At 36.2% G+C, this 26,888-nt stretch overlaps 1 protein-coding gene across 1 annotated transcript in view; it reads left to right on the top strand.

Annotated features, from left to right (window-relative positions):
* Positions 1-26,888, top strand: part of plch2a (phospholipase C, eta 2a) — an 85,490-nt gene that overhangs the window by 42,367 nt on the left and 16,235 nt on the right. Inside the window, exons 5-16 of the mRNA XM_073818739.1 lie at positions 3,825-3,995; positions 8,823-8,916; positions 10,052-10,255; positions 10,521-10,641; positions 13,049-13,220; positions 17,711-17,818; positions 19,734-19,886; positions 23,001-23,099; positions 25,113-25,213; positions 25,300-25,385; positions 25,595-25,780; positions 26,068-26,175. Coding sequence (XP_073674840.1) covers positions 3,825-3,995; positions 8,823-8,916; positions 10,052-10,255; positions 10,521-10,641; positions 13,049-13,220; positions 17,711-17,818; positions 19,734-19,886; positions 23,001-23,099; positions 25,113-25,213; positions 25,300-25,385; positions 25,595-25,780; positions 26,068-26,175 — 1,603 coding nt within the window. The remainder of the gene's footprint in view (positions 1-3,824; positions 3,996-8,822; positions 8,917-10,051; positions 10,256-10,520; positions 10,642-13,048; positions 13,221-17,710; positions 17,819-19,733; positions 19,887-23,000; positions 23,100-25,112; positions 25,214-25,299; positions 25,386-25,594; positions 25,781-26,067; positions 26,176-26,888) is intronic.

Below are 26,888 nucleotides of genomic sequence, written 5' to 3'. Positions count from 1 at the left end.
GGAGGGAGCGGTGTGAATGCTGCTCTTCTGAGCATCTTCAGTGTATGTGACCTGTTTTCATGCTTCTCTCCATAAAGCAGAAATTCTCAGGCGCTTAGCTCAGGGTTTATTACATCCTCCACGCCTCGGCTCACCGCAAGCCTTTATGTGTGCGTTTGACTCAGCAGCTCTCTGGATCAGCACTGGCGTCTGAGCCTGGGATTCACTGAGCTGAGAAAACACTTTTGGGCTCTTATGAGCTGAGAGCTGTTGGAGATGTGGAGGCGCTGTTGTTCTCGGCGTGGCGGGGGTTTAATTGTGACAGTGGGCTGCTGCTGTTGAATGAGTTGTTTCTCCAGTTGATTCAAGAGCTGGTGGTTTATCCTCCATCATAACCAATAATCAGCGACTGAAGTCAGACATTAACAAGCAAATCTACCCACAACTGTGCATTGCTGTTTTACAGAAGTTCAACTTCAGTGGTGGCCAAAATTATCAGAACACAAGTAAAATGGAACTGTCACCATCCCACCTGTGGGCTGCTTGGCACTCTTTTTTCTGCTGTCCTTTTTCTCTATCAATTTTTTTAGTAACCAACATAAATTATATACCATTTGAAAGCTTAGAAGCTCAAGAATCATCCTGTGAAAACCATTTTGAAATTTTCATGGAAATGGTACTTTAAAATCGTTTGGCGGTCTCCTCCCCCTTAGCGGTGTCATATTACAAAATGCATTACGGTCTTTTAGAATCACAACTTTTTACAATCTTGACAAAAGACATATCATTGGAAAGGTCTCAGGATTTCATATTTGGTGGTTATATTGTGACAATTTAGACTTTTGTGACAGAAAAATGCATAAAAAATATATACAGTATGGCATTTGGATGGCACCCGGTGGCTGTTTGTGGTATAACGCCCTAAACAAACTTTCACAGGAACCTTATTTTTTTTCATATCAACTTCAAATTTGGAACATAACTTATTTAGATGTGAGGCTTCAATTTGATATCAAATTTAGGATAAAACCTGTTATGTAAAATATGTATTTTGTATAAAATATAATAAAAAGTGTACAGTGCATTTTATTTACAGTAAATTTAAACTTCTATAATTTGTTAACACTTTATGTTTTTCACTTCTGCAATAATCTGCTGATTGTCTTCTTTAAAAAGAGATCAACCTTAGATCTTTATTTCAAAGTGTTCATGAATTACAACAATTGAAGTTTGGATAGTGCACTTTCATGCCTATTTTAAAAAATGGGGGGCGACAATTAAGGGGTTAAGTCAGTTATTTCTATCTTTTGCTGTAGTGTTTCAGGAAAAAAAAATATCAGTTTACATTTCCAAACATTCATTGTGCCACATTGTAAAAAAAAAAAAAAAAAGAACACAATTTGTTGAGTAACCTTACATTTTAAGTTCAGTCAACTCAAATAAGTTTAGTCAACTTGAAATGGTACGTTGTACTAAGAGACAACTTAGATATTTGTGTTGACTTAACAAAAAATTTGGTTTGTTAAACTTAAAAGCTGGGTAAGTTACCTGACTGCATCAACATTTTAAACTTAGTACAACTTAACATTTTAAGTTGACTAAACTTTTTTGAGTTTTTAGGCAGGTAACAAATTATTTTAAGTTGATTCAACAAATAGTTTTTTTTTTTCAGTGCATTAGTTGTAATAATCCAGTGAGGTTTTTGTTTGGTAAAGGAGTCTGACAACCACACAGTTCTCCAAACAGAGATCTAATCTAACCATCATCCAGTCTGTCTGAAATGACATGAAGAAACAGAACAAAATGAGACAGATTAAATCCAGAAGAACTGTGGCAACGTCTGCAAGATGCTTCAAGAGACCTACCTGTAAAGCTACCTGAGAAACAATGCGTAAATGCACCTAGAGCAAATGCTGCTTTGAACGCAAAGGATGGTCACGCTAAATGTTGATTTAATTTAGTTAAAGGGGGCATAACACACACTGTTTCACCCAATCTTATGTTAATCTTAAGTACATATAGAGTAGTACTACATCCTTCATATATTTAAAAAGTCTTTAGTTTTAACATATTTACAAAAGAAATATACAGCTTTACGATTATCTCCGAAAACAGCTGAGCTCCTGGAGGTGCACCATGGGTGGAGCTAAAGATTGACGAGCACTCGCGCGCCGATTAGCGACAAAACACAGACATTTGATGGCGTTTCCCTTAACATCTGCAGTTCTGAGTCATGACCGGGATCTTTTATGGCAGGGATCGCTCCATCTTTCAGTATCAATTGATGTGCAAATCCTGCGTTGAACTAGGCCTTGTTCATGAAACGTTCGTCAACAAACACACTTGTCAGTTTCTGCACCAGAAAAAACAAATTGCATACACTATTCATGTTACGCTGGGTTCTTCAGGAAGCTGAGTAAGTTTATCTTTGCCTTACAACCAAAACCACACTTCTTTAGAGACATTTTTCCCAAGTGAGTCCCATGCAGCAGTGCAGCCGAATAAAGCACGTTGATGGGCGCGCCTTCCGGGAGAAATGCCCATACAAGGAATTCCACTCTTCAGGATGTCATGAAGAGCCATGATCAAAAAAAAAACTTGCTGAAACTTGCAAGAAACCCGAAAGTGTGTGTGGCACATGAATACTCTGTTATTCTCGTTTTTTGAAACTTTGGCCATGTTTAGCATGAGAATCCAACTCTTTAACAGTGTACTGTAAATAACATGCATGAAACAGCACTGGACCACCCCTTTAATAGAAGTTAACTGATTAAGAAAATCTATTTATGACATTATTTTTGACAACATCTGTTGTCAGACTCCTTGTGCAAACAAAAATCACACTGGATTATTACAATTAATAGCAAAATGAATGTTTGCAAATTAAAACTGACATTTTCTACTGACACACTACAGCAAAAGATAGAAATAACTGACTTAAAACCATTATAACTGGTGAAAATACTAGTATTATAATAATTTTGGCCACTACTGTAAATATTTCAAATCTAACTAAAATAGTCATCCAAAGTATATCGTACATATCATAGACCAATGTTTACAGTAATCCCCTGGAGAAACTAGGGGATTTTCATCCAAAAATTGTGTTTCTTTTATTACATTGCTCTTTTCCATAGTGAAAGTAAATTAGGATTCTTACAGTGAAAAAGGACAAAATGGCACCATAATAGTGGTTCAGAAATGCAGTTCAACTTTTGAACTAAATCCTGAATCTTCTTAAGTTTTACAATAGCTTTATGTCAGAAACAAACCATAATTTTTAGTCCTTATTACCTGAAAATCTTCCCCTTTACCAGAGTTACAAAGCATGCAAAAGCTGCCCGTTTGGCATCAATAACATAAAAAATCTTAATATTTGAATATATGTGAAAGTGAATGAGAAAGGACAGCTGTGAATCTTCCTCACCCAAACTCCTCATAGCATATGGACTGTGGATTATCTGAATATTACACATATCACAGTCATATCGACTACTTTTATGGTTTCTTTTTGGTGATTTTACGTGTTTTTTGTAACTACCAGCTCCTGGACTCTTTATGCTTTTGTTGTATAGAAAAGAGCAGCAGGAACATTCTACTAAACTTCTCATTTTGTGTCTTCCATAATAGAAAAGGCCTTGACCCGCTTACCTTACAATAAAACAATACCACATCACCTTATTAATGAAAAGTGTAATATCCCAGTCCAAACTTTCATATAAAGGCAAACCATTTGCTTCACCTTAATTTTCCTTAAATTCTTAATTGGCAATTCAAGGACTTAATAACATTCTTTTCCGTCTCACTGATCTCAATCTAAGTCTTTCTCCATCACTGATTTTTAGGAGGCAGACACTGATGACAACCAGGGCACTTTGGGATTTGAGGAGTTCTGCTCTTTCTATAAGATGATGTCAACTCGACGCGATCTGTACCTGCTGATGCTCACCTACAGCAACCATAAAGACCACCTGGACGCAGATGACCTCAAACGCTTCCTCGAGACTGAACAAAAGGTGAGGCGAGGTTGGTGGGTTAAATACGTGATAAGGTAAAAGAGGCAGCAGGTAAAGCATCTGTTGTTTTCATGTCCCGCTTTTTAACTCGGGCACATAATTTGATAAACTTGATGAAGATACAATGTGTCTTTTTCATGTTAATGTGACCATAGGCGCTTTCCTCAACGTTTTCGGTAAGACTGTCCTCACACACTCTCAGATCTCCTCTTTCATGGTCTTGAAGAACAGAATTCGCCCTTAAAGCTTTGCTAAGGGCGGCGGCTTGAGCTTTATATGAATTTTTATTAGTTGCCTGAAACACTACGACTACATTAACTGGTCATTCACACTGAAAAATAAAATATACACTTGCAGTTGATATGAATTTCACATATGAGTGACCTTGTTTACACATAAATATTTAGACACGAGGGAAAATGGAACCTTCAGGAAATGGTGTGCATCTACCTGTTGTCAACTGAGGAATCAATTGATTATAAAATGGTGATATGATATGTGACCCTGTACCACAAAACCAGTCTTAAGTCGCTGGGGTATATTTGTAGCAATAGCCAAAAATACATTGCATGGGTCAAAATTTTTGATTTTTCTTTTATGCCAAAAATCATTAAGAAATTAAGTAAAGTTCATGTTCCATGAAGATTTTTTGTAAAATTCCTACTGTAAACATATCAAAATGTAATTTTTGATTAGTAATATGCATTGTTAAGAACTTAATTTGGACAACTTTAAAGGTGATTTTCTCAGTCTTTTTGATTTTTTTGCATCCTCAGATTTCTGATTTCAAATAGATGTATCTCAGTCAAATATTGTCCTATCCTAACAAACCATACATCAATAGAAAGCTTATTTATTGAACTTTCATATGATGTATACATCTCAGTTTTGTCAAATTTAACCTTATGACTGGTTTTGTGGTCCAGGTTCATATATATATATATATATATATATATATTGTGGCGGGAGGGGCACACGACAGACACAGTGGGTGTGGCGTCAGGCCTCGGAGAGGCTTTTATTAAACAGAAAATAAGGGAAAAAGTGTCCATAAAGGAAAACAGTGTCCAAAATAAAAGGGGGATCTGGTGTCCTCGGGTGCTGAGACGCCGTGACGGAAGGGAAGTGTTCAGAGGGGAAGGGTCCAGGAGAGGGGCGGAGTCCGGCGGCCGCGGGCGCTTTCCATACTAGCGCCGGGGTGCTAGGGCGGCGGCATCTCCGGCAGGCTCATCCCTCTCGAGCTGTCCGGCGCTGGGGCGGCGGCTTCTGGCGGCCTCAACCGGACCGCGGGTCCGGCGGCTCTCCAAACTCTTGTGGCGCGGGATTCCCTCTTCACCCCCTCCTGGACCCGCGAGGACACCAGCGTGCATGCACGGGGGAAAGAGACCGGTCTCCCGAGGAGAGGCGCGCTCGGGATTTAAACAGCGGCGGTGATGAGGCTTCATTTACATCAGGTGTCCCCATCACACGCCGCCAGCCCGAGCCGATTACACGCCCCTCCTCTCCCCTACACACCCACTCCCGTCGGGAGCCTGGAGAAGGGCGGCGAATACGGGACGGGGTGGTGATGAAAACCAGGGGGGCGGGCAGACGCCTCGCCACATTCCCCCCCCCAAGCGACATCCCCGTCCTAAGGTCGCCGCCCACGCAGGAGTGCTACCTTCCTCATCCAGGCTCCAGCGGTCGGAGTGGGCGGGGATTCCTCTCCAAGGCAACGCTCCCTCTCGCCGCGCACCGGAACAGGGACAGAAAAACCGGTATTAGTCGACAGCCTCAACCAACCGCAGGATAAGTGACTAAAAGAAACCTCACTTACCCCTTTTGCGGTTGGGAGGCCGTCTCCGTCGTTCTCCGTCCCCGTCCGGGTCTTCACGAGCTTTGGCGAGCGAGAGGGGATGACGTCATCAGGTGTTGCCCACTGCGCTGTCTAAGCCCCGCCTTGCCCGCATTCTCCACCACTGTGGCGGGAGGGGCACACGACAGACACAGTGGGTGTGGCGTCAGGCCTCGGAGAGGCTTTTATTAAACAGAAAATAAGGGAAAAAGTGTCCATAAAGGAAAACAGTGTCCAAAATAAAAGGGGGATCTGGTGTCCTCGGGTGCTGAGACGCCGTGACGGAAGGGAAGTGTTCAGAGGGGAAGGGTCCAGGAGAGGGGCGGAGTCCGGCGGCCGCGGGCGCTTTCCATACTAGCGCCGGGGTGCTAGGGTGGCGGCATCTCCGGCAGGCTCATCCCTCTCGAGCTGTCCGGCGCTGGGGCGGCGGCTTCTGGCGGCCTCAACCGGACCGCGGGTCCGGCGGCTCTCCAAACTCTTGTGGCGCGGGATTCCCTCTTCACCCCCTCCTGGACCCGCGAGGACACCAGCGTGCATGCACGGGGGAAAGAGACCGGTCTCCCGAGGAGAGGCGCGCTCGGGATTTAAACAGCGGCGGTGATGAGGCTTCATTTACATCAGGTGTCCCCATCACACGCCGCCAGCCCGAGCCGATTACACGCCCCTCCTCTCCCCTACACACCCACTCCCGTCGGGAGCCTGGAGAAGGGCGGCGAATACGGGACGGGGTGGTGATGAAAACCAGGGGGGCGGGCAGACGCCTCGCCACAATATATATATATATATATATATATATATATATATATATATATATATATATACACACTGGTTAATGAGAAAAGAGTTTACCTCACCAACCACACAATATGCATGAGTAATTTTTTTTTCACATACTGCATGCTTCATATTCGTTCTCAGCTCCTCCATATTTGTTGACATTGAGACACTACATTGGAAAATTTGTACTTTTAGAAATTCACACCACAATCCATGAAATGCTATCCATCAACTACCCATTTACATTTTTAAATTTTATAAATTTATTTATGAAAACATTCAGGAAATTATTGTATGTTGACATTCATTATAATCATATGCACATATTTTTAAAGATGCCTCTGGACTGATCTGATTTGTGATTTAAAATGAAATCGCATAGAACTTACAGTCGTCTCAAGTGAAATGATATGTTAACAAGTATGAGTGTTATTCTGATGCTCGTTAACCTATGTAACCTCATTTGCAAAATCACCTCTAGTGGTAAATTATCATATTACTTTCGACTGGCAAATCAAAAATCCACATGATGTTTGATTAAAGTGGTGTTTCAAGTCAGAACGCTAATATAATGTTTCAGGCAATCATTAAAATCTCATTAAAGGGGGCATAACACACAGTTTCACCCAATCTCATGTTAATCTTAAGTACCTATAGAGTAGTACTGCATCTTTTGTATCTCCAAAAAGTCTTTAGTTTTATCATATTTCCAAAAGAAAGTTACAGCTATTTGCTCGCCGATTGCCAACAAAACACACAGACATTTGCAGTTCTGAGTCATGACCAGTATCTTTTATATATTTCAGTATCAAACGATGTGCAAATCCAGCGTGGAACTGGGCCTTGTTTATAAAATGTTCCCAGAATTAGGGAATTCGGACTTTATAACTCACAATCACGAGTTGATACCACACAATTCTGAATTAATTTCTCAGAATTAGGGAATGCGGACTCGAAATTGTAAGTTATAAAGTTCGAATTCCCTAATTTGAACTTTATAACTTACAATTTCAAGTTTATATCATGCAATTCTAACATGATAACTCACAAGTACAAGTTTATATCACAAATTCTGACTTAATTTCTCAGAATTAGGGAATTCTGACTTTATAACTCAAAATTACAAGATTATATCATGCAATTCTGAAACAAATACACTTGCAAAACTCAGTTTCCGCCCCGGAAAAAAACAAACTGCATCATCCACTGTTCACATAAGGTGAAGTAAGGTTATCTTTGCCTTCAATCAAAACCACAATTCTTTAGAGACATTCTTCCCAAGTAAGTACAGATGGATGGGCACGCTCTTTTGGGAGAAATGCCCATACAAGGAGTTCCACCTTTTAGGATGTCATAAAGAGCCATGATCAAAAAAACTTGCTGAAACTTGTAAGAAACCCGGAAGTGTGTGTTCGGCACAGAAATACTCTAATATACGTCCAAATAGTTTTTTTTAAACTTTGACCATGTTTAGCATGAGAATCCAACTTTTTAACAGTGTAAATAACTTAACGTGCATGAAACAGCATTGGATCCCCCTTTTAAAAGTTTAAATGCACTCACGTACTGCATTATAAAGCACTAGGATGCAGTCAAATTGAAATTAAAAACACAAAAAGCCCACCATGAATTATGTAGAATGAGAAAATTAGCATTTCAAGTAAATGGTACCACTCAGAGTGACCTTTTCTTAAGAATAACACTTCAGTCTCATTTGTCTCAAGTAGTTAAAAGCAGAAAAAAGTGTCCCTCATCAAACGGCATCATTAGTTCTTTATGGACAGAGAAAAATAGAGGCGAGAACAAAGTAGACCAATGCATTTAAGTTCCACCAGCAGCTAATCATCAACAAGAGTGTTGATGTACTGCGTGGTTTACTGCGGTTCGGTATCCGCAGCTGGCAGGATCCCGTCATCCCCCGCTGCATTAGCTGGAGGAAAGATCTGACACTGATTGGCGTGGATGGGAATCTCATTGACTAATCAGTCCATTTAAATGCCAGCTGTCGGGCGTCACAATCGGACTCCAGAGCGGAGATGGGTTAGTTGTGTGAGCAGGGCTCCCTGTGGGCTTATTTATCACGTATTTCACATGTAATATGAACAAAAATGTAACTTTGATTTCATTAGATGGCTGTATAGTAGCTGTTTTAAATGCATTGTAAGAATTAAATTGCTCACGTGTTAATCTTTCTTTTCTGTTTGTTTGTTTTTCAGATGACAAATGTCTCAAAAGAGCACTGCCTCGAAATTGTGTCCAAGTTTGAGCCTTGTCCAGAAAACCAGACACTGGGTGTCCTGGGTATTGATGGTACGCACTTTTTATTTCTGAAATTTAATTGCAGAAAGGATACTTTTCAAGGTGCAATTGCATGAACTACCAGTCCTTTCAATAGAAATGCATGCAGCTGACCTGTTTACAGTCTGTGATGGTGTATTTCCACAGATATTAACATTGTAAATCTAGTTTTTAAATCATTAATGCACATTTATAACGCTATATATTGTTTTTTATTACCTTGGCATTGTGCGACAGAAAACTTGTTAACACTGCGTGAGTGTTTCTAATACAATAGCTGAGGGAGTGACTGAAAATTTGATATTTTTCTCTCCTCTGACCAACGTCAGGGATTTTTTCACTATTATGGATTTTTTATTTTGCTATTAGAGCAAATGGGAACACAAAAATAATATTTGTTGTAGTTTTCGTTCACCACTATAGAAGTTTACCCAATTATGATGACTTCCGCTTCTGAGAAATGTGAAAAAGATCCATCGAGAATAGACCTTAGTTAAGTTAGATGGCTTATTGAATTGAACAAAGAAGAAAATGAGGCTGTAAGGACTAGAATTACAGACTTTACAATGTCATGTACTGTATAAAGGTCCTAGATCACTCTTAACTCTCAAAACTGTTTTATGGAGTTCTTGTCTATTGAATGTTTTCTTTTTTTTCAGGATCAGTATCTTGTTAACAACAGTACAATTCATTGAATGCACTGCACCTCTATACCTTAACATGAATTAAGAATGAACAATACTTCTATAGCATTTATTAATCTTAGTTCATGCTACTCTCAATATTTACTAATGCATTCTCAAAATCAAAAGCTGTGCTTGTTGTGCATTAGTTAAAACTTTGTGAACTAACATGAACAAACAATAAACAACTGTATTTTTATTAATTAACATTGACAAAGATCAATAAATGCTGTAATAAATGTATTGTTCATTGTTTGTTTATGTTAGTTAAAAAATGAACAAACGTTAACTGATGGAACCTCTTTGTAAAGGTGTTACTAAGTTATAATATGGAGCTGTAAAATGTGCATAGATATAGGCAGGGTCCAATTCCTATTATAATCCTAATATCAGCGAAGTGATAATCAAATTCTGGGAAATATCTATGACAGAAATTCACAATAACCTTTAACTGTATCACACAGGTTTTACAAATTACATGCGCAGTCCTGCTGGTGACATCTTCAACCCTGAGCATTACGAGGTGAACCAGGACATGACGCAGCCCCTCAGTAACTACTTCATTGCTTCCTCCCACAACACCTACCTAATGGGTGACCAGCTCATGTCCCAGTCTCGCGTGGACATGTACGCCTGGGTGCTGCAGGCCGGCTGCAGATGTGTGGAAGGTGAGATTGACCCAATTTTCTAGTGCCTTTTAGTGCTTCTTCCTATAAGTGAATCAGTGTGTGTGTGTGTGCGTGCGTGCGTGCGTGCGCGTGCGTGCGTGCGTGCGTGTGTGCGTGTGTATGTGCGTGTGTGTGTGTGTGTGTGTGTGTGTGTGTGTGTGTGTGTGTGTGTGTGTGTGGATTTCCACATTCCAAATAATTAATGAAAAAAGTTGTTTGCATGATTTTTAAAAAGAAACTTTTTCTCTTTATTATTATTTTTCAGTGGACTGCTGGGATGGACAGGATGGAGAACCAATCGTACATCATGGCTACACCCTGACTTCCAAAATCCTCTTCAAAGATGTTATCGAGACCATCAACAAATATGCATTCATCAAAAACCAGTAAGAGACATTGGCTGTATTGGATACTAAACGATTTACAAGGTTATTAGACAGTACATATTGATCGACTGAGATATAAACAGCTAATGAGTGTCACAAGCCAGACGTCTGACTTTTTTCAAGCTCAAGAAGAGGCTATCAATCTGCACTATATGTATAGTATCTCAAAAAATGAGTACACCCCTCACATTTCAGCAACCATTTTAGTATATCTTCTCAAGGGACAATACTATAGAAAGTAAACTTGGATATGTTTTAGATTAGTCAGTGTGCAGCTTGTATAGCAGTACAGATTTACTGTCCTCTGAAAATAACTCAACATACAGCCATTATTGTCAAAATAGCTGGCAACAAAAGTGAGTACACCCTAAGTGATAACACCAGTATGTTGTTTAACCATACAAAGCCACATTTCATAAAGTCCTGTTCATTATGTTTATGTTTTTGTCTGCTTGACATGACCATAGAAAGTTGTGTATCTTGTATTAGAGCAGTTAAAATAAGGTGCTTTAAGTACAATTCTCTCATACTGACCACTGGATGTTCAACATGGCATCTCATGACAAAGAACTCTCTGAGGATTTGAGAATTAGAATTGTTGCTCTCCACAAAGATGGCCAAGGCTATTAGAGGTTCAGTAACACCCTGAAACCAAGTTACACTACATTGATCAGGGTCAGACAGAGGTTTCCCAGATGGGTTCCATTCAGAACAGGCCTAGCAAGAATCGAAGTAGAACCTGGCTTCAAAAAACAAATGCTTGAGTGCTGTCAGCATTGCTTTAAAGGTTACATAAGTAGAAGGTCAGCTTGTCAGTGCTCAGACCATATGCGGCACACTGCAACAAGTCAGTTTGCATAGGCATCATCCTAGAAGGAAGCTTCATCTGAAGCTGGCTCACAAGAAAGCCTGAAAACAGTTTGCTGAAGACAACCTGTCTAAGAGCATGAATTACTGGAACCATGTCCTGTGGTCTGATGAGACTATGAGATAAACTTGTTTGGCTCAGATGGTGTCCAGCACGTGTGGCGATGCTCTACCGAGGAGTACCAAGAAAATTGTCTTGCCTACAGTCAAGCATGGTAGTGGTAGCTCATGGTCTGGGGCTGCATGAGTGCTGCTGGTTCTGGGAGCTGCAGTTCATTGAGGGAAATATGGATTCTATTATGTACTGTACATTCTGAAGCAAAACATGATGCCTTCCCTCCAGAAACTATTCCGAACAGCAGTTTTCCAACATGATAATGATCCCAAACACATCACTAAGATGACAACTGCCTTGCTGAGGAAGCTGAAGCTGAAGTTGATGGGGTGGCCAAGTATGTCTCCAGACCTGAACCCTGTGCAGCTCTGGTCAATTCCATGTCCAGGATGATTAAGGCAGTGCCAGATAACAATGATGCTAACACAATATATTGACACTTTTTTAGTGAATTTCTCCACTATATGACATTATATTAAGCTTTGACACCATGCTTTTAAGATATAATTTTCAAATTGATCTATATCAATGGATAGTATGATATTACAGAGAATCATACATGAAATGTCATAGTAATTTAAAGTTTATTTCTTTTTTTTTTTCTTTTCTTTTTTTTTGAGTAGTCTTTTAAAGACATGTATTACTCAGCAGTCTATCTGAGCATTTCTTCAAGTTTCAGTCCTGAAGGTTTATGTGTCTGACTGCTGGCAGTGAAGGACAGTCAATTCTAGCCCACCGTCACATACCTAATTCTCTGAGCTTGAAGACAGCACTGTTGAGCAGTTGAGGTCCAGGAGTGTGTGAACATTTGTGTCCGCATGAACATTTCACACTGACAGCATGTTTCCACATGATTTCCTCCATTGCTATGACTTTCAGGTGTTGTTGTTGCTAAAGGTGATAAACCAATAAAGCTGCACGCTGTCAAGGGTTTGTGAGGGTCGCAGTAAACAAAAAAACTATTTTTAGATGATATCTCACACAAAGGATGTGATATATGTCTATCATGTCTGTTTGGCTTGCCACTTCAGCTTGTTTAGGTTTATAAACTGCAGTGACAGCAAAAGTGCACATTTACAGCAGTATCTGTCAGTATCCGGAGCGATTTGTTTTCACTGATGGATTATGTATCAAGGTTTCTTGTACCAAAAATAGTCTGTACTTTCCACAGATAGAGTACGAAATAAGACCTCAAATCACTGAATATAATTATGCCGTAACCTTGAAAAATATGGTTTGCCCACCTCAGACAGGGAACATCTAAATATAATATGGGTTGTTTTATTTTATATTAGATAGAATGCTAATGATTTTTGAACAAGCTGCAATTTTCTGTCTGTCTCACAATTTAATGGCATTTTAACAGGTGTTTCAGACTCACAATTATCAAAGATCTGTAAAAGCATCTTTTTGACTTTTCCTCAGGTATCCACTGATTCTGTCCATTGAGAATCACTGCAGTGTCCCTCAGCAGAAGAAAATGGCTCAGTATCTGACTGAAGTGCTGGGAGATAAACTGGACGTGTCCTCCATCCCTACCGACCCGGCTGGAGTTCTGCCTTCACCTGAAGTCCTAAAAGGCAAAATACTGATCAAGGTAACTGTCTAAACATCTTTACATGAACACCAGCAAATCCGTTGTCATTTTCAGTTGATGAATGGCAGACACACTTATGACTTATGAATTAATTTACTTGCCTGATGTAAATTGTACATTAAGATTTGGGCTAAATTTATCCCAGCTAACAGAAAACGTTCTCCTAACATTCCCTAACATTTTTTTTTTTTTTCATTGTTAGTGGAATGTTTTAAAATGCAATAACATTAAAGAGAAAATACACTGGAATGCAAAGTCTGGTTAGCCAGGAATGTTTTCTTTACATTCCCTTAGTTTGTAGAACGTTATTCTAACATTCTTCAAACATTTCCTTAACATTAATATCATTAATATTTAGTTACCAAAACAATAACCAAACAGGAACCAAAAACTAACATTAGGGGAATTTCCTTAGAACATTAATAGAATAAGGAAAAAAATACTTAAATTACGTTCTTAGAACATTAATATAGTGAGAGACTGAAACATTCTAAAAATGTTTTGAATAACATTCTTATAACCAAACAAAAACATTAATACAACGTCAAGACGTAAAAAAACAACATAAAAAAAACGTTCTTAGAACTTTAATAGAATTGGGAGTGGAACATTATAATAACATTTTAAATAACATTCACATGTTATGTCACATTATAATTAATGTTCTTAGAACATTAATATAACAAGAGACTAAAACGTTCTAAAAATATTTCGAATAACATTCTTATAGCCAAACGAGAGAGTTAATACAAAAAAAAAAAAAAGTTTTGAACGTTCTAAGAACTTTAAACAATAAAGTTTTTATAACTTACTGGGAACGTTATAATGGGGAGTGGAACGTTCTAATAACATTTTAAATAACATTCTCATAACATTAATTTAACAAGAGACTGAAACAATCTAAAAACGTTTTGAATAGCGTTTTTATAACCAAACAAGAATGTTAATAGTACGTATAAAAAACTGCATGTTTTGAATGTTCTAAGAACCTTCAGCAGTAACATTTTTACAACTTACTCGGAACATTAGGGAAACGTTCTTAGAACATTAATATAATAGGGAGTGGAATGTTCTAATAATGTTTTAAATAATGTTCTTAGAACATTAATATAACAAGAGACTGAAACGTTCTAAAAATGTTTTGAATAAAGTTCTTATAACCAAACAAGAATGTTAATACAACGCATAAAAAACTGGACGTTTTAAATGTTCTAAGAACCTTCAACAATAATGTTTTTATAACTTACTGAGAACATTAGAAACATTCTTAGAACATTTTAGAACATTAATATAATAGGGAGTGGAATTTTAAATTATGAACATTAATATAACAAGAGACTGAAACTTTCTAAAAACGCTTTGAATAACATTCTTATAACCAACCAAGAACGTTAATACAACGTCTAAAAAACTGTTCAGAGTTCAGAGAACATTCAAAAATAACGTTTTCACAAGAACATTACAGGAGCGTTTCTATAATATAAAATTGTATGCTGGGATCCTTGTAATTATACATTTAATTATAAACATACTAATTAACTAAAAACATTGATAAACTACAAGAACAGATTTTTATATATATATATGCTTTTAGTTTATTAAATTAGAAATTAGTTTTGTTTTTGGTTTGGTTGTAGTTTTATTTCATTGATTTGAATTTTTCTCTGAAAGAATTGTGTAATTTTTAACTTTTAACAAAAGGTGAGTGAAATGCACTAATGAGGATCCAACTGAACATGCGAAAAACACAAATTATTAGGACATCTTGTAATAAGATTAACCTTGCAAAATATTTTATTAATAATATCATAATGCGTGCAATTTGTTGATGATTTAGTAATGTCACATTTTGAGTTTTGTACTTTTTTTGCACAGTTGCTGTTTTTTTTTTCAATCAGAAAACCTTTTAGAGCCACAAAACAGTAGAGTCTTAATGATATAAAATCTATTTGCTGAAGTGCAGCCATCTCCTATGCTTTTAATAAAGTGTGAGGGTTGAAAATTGGGCCGTAGATGGAGCAGCTCTGCAAGCGAGTTGGCGCTATAATTGGAAGACAGACTGGCGTTCCCACCAGAGAGTGAATCCTGAACTGCAAACTGGGCCAGCCGGTGGTATTGACAAATTGCTCGGCACTGGCTGTGGATCATGGAGCACGTGGCTTCCGGGAGCCCAACGAACAGACGTGTGTTTGAAAAAAACAGCTCAATCTCTGAATTTGACTGGAATGTTGCTTTGTTACCATTGAACAAGACTATAATTCCTCACTAAAAAGTAGCACGGGTATAGCAATAGCCAAAAATACTTGGTACTATGGGTAAAATACTCTGGGTCAAAATGATACATTTTTCTTTTATGACAAAATCAATAGGATATTAATTAAAGATAATGTTCCATGAAGATATTTTGTAAATTTCCTACCGTAAATATCAAAACTGCATTTTTAGTAGTAATTAGTATGCACAAACCATACATCAATGGAAAGCTTTTTTCAGCTTTCAGGTATAAATCACTAAATTTGACCCTTAGGACTGGTTTTGTGGTCCAGGGTCACAAATCTGAAAGCTTAAGTTTTATTTCTGTCTTAAATTTTTTGTTTACCTAAACAAAAAACCTGTCGTTGCAGGTTCTATATACTTTTTAAAATACTTAGATTTTAATCACAGATAAAGAAACTCAAAAACCAAAAACAATTTGTTAGAAAGTTGTCTTTTTACAGTAAGGCATGTGCAATATCAAAGCCAGTAATGACAGAAAACAACATGCACATGCTAAAACAAATTACTCTTTAGGGTTAGACATTGTTTGATTGATTAGCCGCTATTGATTAACCCATTTCTGTCATCTATAGCTGGCCTCTTTCTGTTAATAATGTCCCTGTCAATATCAGTGCTGTATTTGTGTTGGCAGTAGAGTGCTGTTCTATGCCAGTCAATCATCGCATTTACTGATAAAGCAGCTTAAGAGGCAATGAGTCCCCTGGGTTGTAATTGTCTTGTAAGATGTTGTTACAACTAGAAGACCCTTTGGCAAGAAATCTTCTCTATTCAAGTATGCAAATACAGACACAGATGCATTGAGCATTTTGGCAGTAGGAAATCTTAGTAGTTTTGGACATGATAAAGTTTAATTCAAATGTCTATGCCAGTAGATCAGACATGTTCTTGTTCAGGTAGCTGCCATATGTTTATATAAACTAACTTGCTCAGCAAGATTTTTTTGAAACTGTTGTTTTGGTGTGACAGTAGTTGACCTGAAAAAGAAAATTGGGTAAACTCCCATCTCATTTTCATTTTCTCCAACTTCAAAATCGTCCTACATCGCAGTTTTACCTTTTTTTGTAGAGGTTGTTTGATCTTCTTTAAACGTTCACTTTGTAAACACTGGGTCGGTACTTCTGCAGCGATGCACAGCGATTTTGAAGTTGGAGGAGAAAATGTGATGGGAGTTTTTTTGACATACTCTAACTGTCTTGAACAGGAATACACAGCATTTGAGGTTAAAAAGTATATAAATTGTACATTTTTCTAGAAAATAACCGTTTAAAATAAATCGTTTTGCTAGATAAGACCCTTCTTCCTCGGCTGGGATCATTTAAAGCCCTTTGAAGCGGAATTTAAACTGCATTTTGGACGTTCAAACTCGGGGGACCATAGAAGTACATGGAGAGAAATCCAGTTCTTTCACTGTTAGGACAAAGTAGTTTTGTTTGTGTCATCATATTATAGTTTATGATTAGTAATAAGTGATTGCTCATTTAAAAAAAGAACCAAAGATAATATATATATCAAAATATATACCTTACTGTATTGTTATTTGAATAGTATTAATAATAACATTTTATTTTAAGACCCAATTCTCACTATTAAGTAGCATGCATATCACTAGCATATTAGCTGTTTATAAAGCACATATTAATGCTTTGTTAATGCTTAACAACCTTATTAACTATTAAAAAACTGCAAATTAGGAGTTTACTGAGGCAAAATCCATAGTTAATAGTTAATAGTGAGAATTGGACCTTAAAATAAAGTGTGACTAAAAAGAGTTTCTGTTGCTTCAAGAAAATATCATCTTATTTTACAAATATTGCATTTAATCAACTGCGATAAAGAAAGCAAACACTGTTCAAGCATTACTACTGGCAGCCGAAAGTGTTTGACTTGACAGCTCTGTTTTCAACTCCTCCCTTGCTGAATGTTAAAGCTCACCTCAGTTGAACATACTTGTAGACTTTTTCCAAACAGATTTTCTCAAAAACACTGCTCCATCTGCCACTGGTATGAAAAACAGATCTTCCCTTCCCAAACTCGTGCAACTGGTTAAACCGTGTTGCTGAATGGGGCTGGTTGAGATCATTGAACAAGCAATGCTATGAATATAATTTATAGTTACAAGCAAAAACAGTGTTAACACTGTACTAGTGTTGAATATAAATGAAAACACATAACACAAATCTTCATTGACATGTTTTGTGTATGTTTGTTCATAGGGTAAAAAACTGCCCCCAAATATAGACGAGAATGCAGAAGAGGGGGACGTGTCTGATGAAGACAGTGCTGATGAGATGGAGGACGACTGTAAGCTGATGAATGGAGATGTAAGTATTGTTAGATGGTGTGGTGCATTTATCAATAGGGTCCAAGAACCGGTGGTTATAATAAAAATAATTATTATTATTATTATCCAAAATGTATCACATATTTGTGGGCTTAAACATGCTCAAAAAAAAAAAAATTACGTCTGATATGGGTTTCAGAATTGGGTGTGGCAAAATGGCTCAATAGAGCCACCTATACACGTTCAGCGGAGTGCGGTTTGAGCAACGCTTCACATACCTGCACGAAAATTGGTACACACATGTAACACACCAATACCTACAAAAAAGTCTCTTGGAGCAAAATCCAAAACCCAACAGGGAGTCAGTTATTTTTAATTTTCTCAGCAAATTTTGTGTCATTTTTGCCATTTTCAGGCATCGTACTTGAACGAACTCCTCCTAGAGATTTATTCAGATCAACACCAAATTTGTCTAATCTAAAGGCCCATGTGACGTTAAATTGCGAAGATCTAGAGTTTTCGTTGGAGGTTGGTCCGTGGCGGCCTGACAGATTTCGATGTTTCGCCATGAAACAGGAAGCTGTTATAACTCAGGCATACAATGTCTGATCTGCCCCAAACTTCACATGTTTGATAACACTCCTGACCTGAAGACATCTACATGCCCATATTCAGTTATAGTCATAGCGCCACCTGCAGGCAACAGGAGGTGACATGTTTTACGCTGTAACAAACTCCTCCTAGAGATTTAATGATATCAACAGTATATTTAGTCAGTCTAATCTAAAGGCCTTTGCGATGTTAAATTGCGAAGATCTCGAATTTTCGTTAAAGGGCGCGTCTGTGGCGCCGTGACAATGTTTGATGTTTCGCCATGGAAATAGAAGATATAACTCAGCCATAAAATGCCATAAAATGTCCGATCTGCTTCAAACTTCACATGTTCGATAAGAGCCCTTACCTGAACACATCTGAAGGCCAATATTCTCTCATTATTACAGTGCCACCTGCTGGCAACATGAAATGACTTGTTTTACGCTAACTTAAACATGCAGTGTTTGATTTGTAACGAACTTCACAGGTTTGGTAAGAGTCCTGGCCTGAACATACCAAGTTCAATCTGCACCAAACTTCATATGTTTGATAAAAGTGCTGGCCTAAACACATCTACATGCCAATAATCAGTTATAGGCGATAATCAGTTATAGCCATTAATATGACATTGATCATTGGTTTTGCATAAAAAAATAAAAAAGCAATTCATAAGAGTTGATGAATAAAAGATGAAATTGAGTGCATTGCATTATGGGATACACTATTACATACAGTCCGTTCTGTTGTATACTGCACATGTTGGCAAGATAATCCATCACACTAGTATACTGAACAGCTCAAACTGTTAATGGAGGAGAGATTTAATCAATTGAATTGTTATGAAAATAATGTTGTAATGCAAATACCTTAATGGTCTTCATTTTCTTAATGCAACATATATTGTTTTATTGTTGTTGTTTACTTTTTCTTTTCTTTTTTTAATTTGTGGCTGAAATATCACCTGGCCGTGTTATTGAAAGTTTAATGAGATCCTTAATATTCAATTCTTCAAGTCGTTCTACATCTGTCATGTTCTTTTAGCAGCACTTTTCAGTTGTACTGTATGCACAAGGCTCTTAGTGAAACCTCAAAGACTCATGCATTTTGGATGAAAGCTCCTCTCTCTTAAGTGCTTTAATGTGAAAATAAAAGATGTCATTTTGGCAAGTGAATATTTGTCAGGATTTTTTCTCTGCGTGTAAAATTAGGTCAAGGACTTAAATTGAACTAACCTAGATATTTTGATGAATGGTTTCGACCTTCATGTTCTCTGCAGATGCTATTACAATGCTAATTTTAAGACCATAAGTCCACCCATGAGATGCATTCGAATTCACTTTGCCCTCTGTCTCCCTTTCCAGACATCTATGAACAGAAAGCAGGCTGAAAATGTTGCAAAGAAGAAATTAGATAACCTCATGAAGGAGTCAAAGATTCGTGACCGGGAAGATCCAGACAGTTTTACCATCGCAGCTCTGCCACCCACGGGAAAACATGACAAATCACCGCTGAAGGTTAATATGCTGTACTTCACCCACAGTGCATGTACATACGTGTCACTCCTTCCTTTCCAGAGGATTAAATGTTCCCACATTTACAGACAAATTTACAACATTCACTTTTGCTTGCATTGGGTTCTAGTTTCTCTTCTATGTTAAGGCGAGACACTGCAGGTGAATAGGGTAAAAAAAAAAAACTAATAGTTATCAATTTACTAACCCCAGTTGATTGATTACATTAATAATTGCAAACATTTTTTGTATTACAAGTTTTCTAAAATGTTAGGTTTAAATACGCAAATTAGGCATTGTTTAATGAAATATGCGCTAATTTGCATACATTTCTAGTACAAAAATCACACTAGATGAAGTCAGTTTTCAAAATTCTTGTTTAATATTTTTGACACATTAGAGTCAATATGGCTCAGTGTAAGAAAAGAAACTCCTTTTGAGAAAACAGCCTTTAAAAATATGTACTGTAATTTAAAACTATTGACACAAATAGATAAAGTGCTATAAAAAAAGACACTTAACAGTGTTTTTTGGATGTTTTCTTTCCACTAGTCTGAAAAAACACTTTATGAAAAACCAAAAGGCCCAACATCTCAAACTTGACAGGTGCATGAAAAAACAGTGTCCCCCCTTAAAGAATTTAGATCATTGTACTTTGTTTACTGTTGAATTAATCACTATTTTATACACTTATTATTTAGATAGACAGACAGAAAGTGATCAAAACCTAAATAGACCTTTAACAAGCTTATGATTTTTTACACTAATCTTCACAGTAATTTACCATGATAATCATAGTACAAAACAGTCTACATTTCACTGTTTCAACTGTTCAGCGAGTGCTCTAATTAGGTTAGCTTTGTCCTTGTACAGATGTGTGTTGTGTGCTTATTTAAGGACTGACTCGAGGCTTATTCAAATAAGACACAGAACTGCGCACATTATTTTCGCAGCAGGTGCCACACCGCCGTCCTTGACGGCCCACAGAGAAACAGGCGAACATGCTTAAAGGGGCCATATGCCATACATTTATAGCATTTCCCCCCTGAAGTCCACCCTCTCCTTGACACCTAGAATTAGTCTTTTTAATGTACCTTTAAAACTTCTCAATCTAAATGGTCCATGTTATAGCTAATCTTAATTCCAGATAGAAATATCCTATTCTCCATAAATCCCATTTCCAAGTAGTTTGTATGAATAGGCTGCTACCGCCACCTAGTGATCGTTATGTCAAAGAATAAGCCTGTTGTCCATCTGCTGACAAAATGCTTTTCTCACTTAAATTGTTTGTGGTTTCCAGCAAAATATCAAAAAAATTCAAAGTCAAAATTAATTGCATTTTTGCTTGAAAGCAAAACAATCTGCCAATGGGGTAAGCAAAAAAAAATATTGTTTTCTGTTTGAAATAAGATTTTTTTTTTATTTTTTTTTTTTGCTTACTCCATTGGCTGATTATTTTGCTTGCTCTAAGCAAAAACTCAGTTTAATTAAAAAAAAATTTAAACAAAATGATAATTTTACTTGTCTAGAAAATCCTTCTTGATTTAGGATTTTTTTGATATTTTGGCTGGAAACATGATTAAAAAAATCTAAGCAAGAAAAGCATTTTTTTGCAGCACAGCTGTATCTGTAAAATCTACTGTGTCATGTTTGATACGCATGTTTCTAAAGGTTATATTATCAACGTGTTCAAAACTTTGCTGAAAACCAGTTGCACTGTCATCTGATTGATAGGTTATACTTTTTTTAACAAGTAAAATCTTTTAGTATAATTTCAAAAATGTCCTTAAAGTCATAAATCATGTGTCTTTCTTATGTGAAATCTTTACTGATTACTGAAGTAGATGTAAGATAAACTTTTATATTGTTAGTAATATTTCAAAAGAAACATTTACTGGACTAAACATTTACTGACTTTTTTTTACTTGATTATACATACATAATTTAAATAAATAAATACATGTATGGATAAATAAATATGAAAATATGATACACCAAGCTTTTGATGATCTCTCTATTATGATTGCATTGCATGGCATTACACCACAATAAAAACTACAGAGCTTTGTATATCATCTTACTAGATGTACTTTATTATTTAGAGATTATTTATTATTTGTGCCCATGTTATGTAAGTAGTTATACTAGTTATACTGTTATAAATTCAGAATAAATTCAGAATTCAGAATTTTACTGCAAAAAATGCTTTTCTTACTTAGATATTTTGTCTTGTTTCCAGCCAAAATATGTAAAAAGAAGGATTTTTAGATGAGTAAAAATTATTGCCTTGTTTTCAGAAAAAAAAAAAAAAAAAAAAGTCAAAATTAAGTGTGTTTTTGCTTGTTTTCTGTTTGAAATAAGATTTTTTTTCTTACCCCACTGGCAGATTATTTTTCTTTTTCTAAGAAAAAATTAACTTAACTTTGACTTGCTTTTTCGGAAAACAAGAAAATTATTTTTACTCGTCTAGAAAATCCTTCTTGGTTTAAATTTTGTTTGATATTTTGGCTGGAAACAAGACAAAAAATCTAAATAAGAAAAGCATTTTTTGCAGTGTATCATCATCTGCACCAACACTGCAAAAAATAGGCTTGTCTTACTTTTGTATTTTTTTCTTGTTTCTAATCAAAATATCTAACAATTCTTACATTGAGATGCGTTTACTAGATAAGCAAAATAATGTAAGATATTAAGTCTTGTTTCCAGGGGAAATTAAACTAAAGTAAGTACATTTTTCTTAAAACATATAAAATTATCTGCCAGTGGAGTAAGTAAAATATTCTTAAAACAGAAGTATTTTTACTTAGATAATTTGACTTGTTTTAAGCAAAATGCACTTAAATTAGTTTTTTTTCTCTCTCTTGGAAACAAGACTAAATATCTGAGGTCATTTTGATTATCTAGTAAATGCATCTTAATTTAAGAGTTTTTAGATATAAATACTAAGTAGGATAAGCCTTTTTTTTTTTTTTTTTTGCAGTGAAATTGCATATTTTTTCAGTTTGGGCTCCATATTCTGCTAATATGAGCCATAAAAGCCAGACATAACAATTTGTTATATTTCATGTACATACTCCTGTTCCTATTTTCATGCAGTGCCTTTTTTTTTTAATTCAGGGAAAAGCAGAAGACAGCACTGACACCGGAGATGAGGCCAACGTTGGTGGCAACAAACGTCTGGGAAGATCGTTCATGGGGAGCTTCTCCAAACGCAAGGTAGTTTTACATATAGATTATTGTGCATACGCACCCATACTCAACAAAACAACATTTCCTCCATAACAACATACTGCACACACACAATGAAAAATACATCTGTCTTCTGCATACATCAATTATTCATACTGAATGAATGATTAATAGAAATAATAAAATGTGTATACAGCTCTCTGGAATTCTATTTAGGTTTATTTTCTGATAACGACCGACTGACTGTATGTTATCCCTTACGAAAAAGAAGTTTATTCAAGTGTGCTATTAGTGTACGTCTTTTAAACTAAAAAATAGGAATGTATACTTTCAGACTAATTTTTATGTACTTTTCAGAAATGTGCTTTATATTCTTCTCAGAATATACTTAAAATGACATCAGTGTTGTTTTCGTCAACGATGACGATGACAAAATCATTTCGTTGACGCCACTTTTTTTCATGACGATAACGAGACGATGACGAGATAAAAATGGCTCGTTGATGACTAAAACATGACGAGACGTGTGTGAGTTTTCGTTGACGAGACGAGAATAGACGAAAATGTTAGTGGGTAATCCGTCAGACGTTTAAAATGCATGACATTTCCGCTTATTGTGCATGCCAATTAAAACTTAAAAAGTATCTGACGCTATGGCAAGCCGTTTTAGCATTCTATCCTTGTTTGTCTTTTATGTTCTAAAACATTCCTTCATTATTGTAATTATTGGTGAAAATAGTCGATCCGGAAGCTCACATTGTGTTGAACTATAGATCTGCTATTTTCAGAACTTATAAGTGACACTACCCAACAGCAAAATACTTACTGACCTACATTAATTTGTTAAAAGACTACTTTTTTCCCTTTTTTTTGACTAAAACTAGACTAAAACCTTTTTGACTTTTCGTCGACTAAAATTGGACTAAAACTATCACATATAGAAGTGACTAAAATTTGACTAAAACTAAGAAGCATTTTAGTCCAAAAGACTAAGACTAAGACTAAATCTAAGATGGTTGTCAAAAACAACACTGAATGACATTTAAGTATACTTAAAAGTCTAAGTATATTTGAGCTATACTTGTGCTCTGAGTATTTGTGTTTTCATTATTATACGGTAGGGGCGCTATTGTTCATCTTCTGTACAGAATTTCCAAAACACAAGTGAAGAAGAAACCGAAACATCAGATGCTTCCACATGTAATGTAAATAAAACACAATCGTCAGACATAAAAACTGCGCAGCGTTATGAAATAAAATGTCGACCCATGAAAAGGTAATAGTGGCTGTCAAGCTTTTGGGTGTTAATCAACTCTATCTATGTTTTGATTATCATGAATAGTGTTTTTTTTTTTTTTTTTTTTAGCTTTTTGTTCAAAATGTTGTTTATTTATTTATTTATTTATGAAACGAACCCACATTCAAGTGTTTATATAAAAAAGAATGCATGAAGCTAGAATAAAATGTTTTTTGTTTACAAGGAGATACCCTGTTCTTTCTTATATAACCAAATCAAATTTATACCTAAATAGGGACATAGTAGTATACTTAAAGTATGATGTAAAGTTCACTTAAAAAAATCTTATGAGTATACTTGCAGTATAAAACTACTAAACTAGTAGTTTACTGTGACTATACTTCAAAGTGCACTAAAAATGCATAAAAAAGTATTTAATTAGTAAACTTTCAGTACACCTATTAGTTCACTTGCAGTAAAAACTGAAAACATAGATGTAAACTAGTTGTGTACTCAAAGTTTACTACTGTTATACTTAAAGTATACTTAAAAGTATACTTTTATATACTAGAAAGTCAGCCAGTTTAGTCCCAATGAGTATTGAAATAGTACACTTAAAAGTATACTAATAGTACACTGATATTAGTATGCTTACTACATAAAGTATACTTAAAAATAGACTTAAACTTTACTTAAGTATACTTAACAAAATAAACTTGAAGTATACTTCTTTTTGGTAAGGGATATGTTGCATGCTGACTTTATTAACACTGCATCACCTCAACTCCATCTGTTAACTCTAGAAAAAGACGAGCAAAGTGAGGAAGTCCTCTAGTTTTGAGGATACAGACACTGATCAGGAAAGTTCGAGCGGGGCGTCTAAAGCACCAGTGCATCACAGCAGGTACTATTAGAATTTCTGTGGTGTTAATATAAAGTAATTAATGTGGATAAGTATTTCATGTCTGTAACTGCAATCTGTTTTAACAGAAAGAAAAAAACGATGAAGTTGTCAAGAGCACTTTCAGATCTGGTATACACAAAGTCTGTTGGCATGCCAGACTTTGAGGCACAAGGTGAGAAGAACAGAAAAAAAAAAATGCATGCAGAGTAATTCCTGGAAAACTGTTATACGATTCCTTCATTGTTTTTTAAATGGCAGTCATCTTCTATATGGCTCTAACTGATCCATTCTGATCAGTTCAAATAGTTGCAGTCTAGTGAATATACTGTATGTCAGTGTATGTTATCACATCTGATGCATGTGTGTTGGGTTGCATTTCAGTGGGCAGCAGCAGTTGGCAGGTTTCATCGATGAGCGAGACCAAGGCCCATCAGTTAATGCAGCAGAAGCCGGTGCATTTCATGCGATTCAACCAGCGCCAGCTCTCGCGTATCTACCCCTCCCCTTACCGCGTCGACTCCAGCAACTTCAACCCACAGCCCTTCTGGAATACCGGCTGCCATCTGGGTATGCCAGTCCACCCACAAACAAATATTTATGTTTAACGGAGAAACCAAGAATAAACAGTATGTCTGAAACATACTGGGAACCTGCTGCTTACTGCTGCACTATTTTAATTTAATATGAAAATGGTTCAATTCTTGAAAGACCCTACTGGATTTACAGGAATTACTACTAATAAAAAGGGTACTTTTTGTTATGATTTCAATTGCTGAAATGGGCCCTAACACCAGAGATATTCTTGTAAAATGTAATCATAATGGTCATTGAATTTTGATGGCTTTTTTATGCAGTGGCTTTAAACTACCAGACAGAGGGCAGAGTGCTGCAGCTCAACAAAGCCAAGTTTTATTGCAACGGCAATTGTGGTTACATCCTGAAACCTGGCTGTATGTGTGAAGGTACGTATCTACATTGCTATTTTTTTCTATGTTAATGTCACATGCATTATAATAGAAATTCCAGTACAAAACAATGCAATTTATCAAAGAAATTAACAATATACACTACCAGTCAAAAGTTTTTGAACAGTAAGATTTTTAATATTTTTTTAAATGGGTCTCTTCTGCTCACCAAGCCTGGATTTATTTGATCCAAAGTACAGCAAAAATTTTGAAATAGTTTTACTATTTAAAATAACTGTGTTCTATGGCTGTGTATATTTTTTTAATTTGATTTATTCCTGTGATTAAAGCTAAATCAAAGCTTAGCATCATTACTCCAGTCTTTTGAGCACTGAAATATAGAATTATACTGGTTTGTACTGGGTTGATAATGAAAATTTAATATAAAATACAAAAGATTTTTAATTAGATTTTTGATACAGTTTATGCTTCCCAAATGAGGAAATGAAATCACATTTGAGCATTTGATTTCTCATTTGAGAAGCCATTTTAAGAGTTTGATTTATTATTTGATCTTTTTATGCATTTCATTTCATTTTAGTTTTGTTTGTTAGGAATAAACTTTCATATATTTCAGATAAATGTTGTTCTTCTAAACGTTTTATTCATCAAAGAAACCTGAAAATATTCTTTATTGAAGTTATTTTAAATAGTAAAAAAAAAAAAAAAAAAAAAAAATCTGTTTTTGCTGTACTTCGGATCAAGTAAAT

The sequence above is a fragment of the Garra rufa genome, chromosome 15, assembly GCF_049309525.1.
Source record: "Garra rufa chromosome 15, GarRuf1.0, whole genome shotgun sequence".
NCBI lineage: Eukaryota > Metazoa > Chordata > Actinopteri > Cypriniformes > Cyprinidae > Garra > Garra rufa.
Note: the sequence above shows the minus strand (reverse complement) of the source record. Positions and strands in the feature narration are given on the sequence as shown.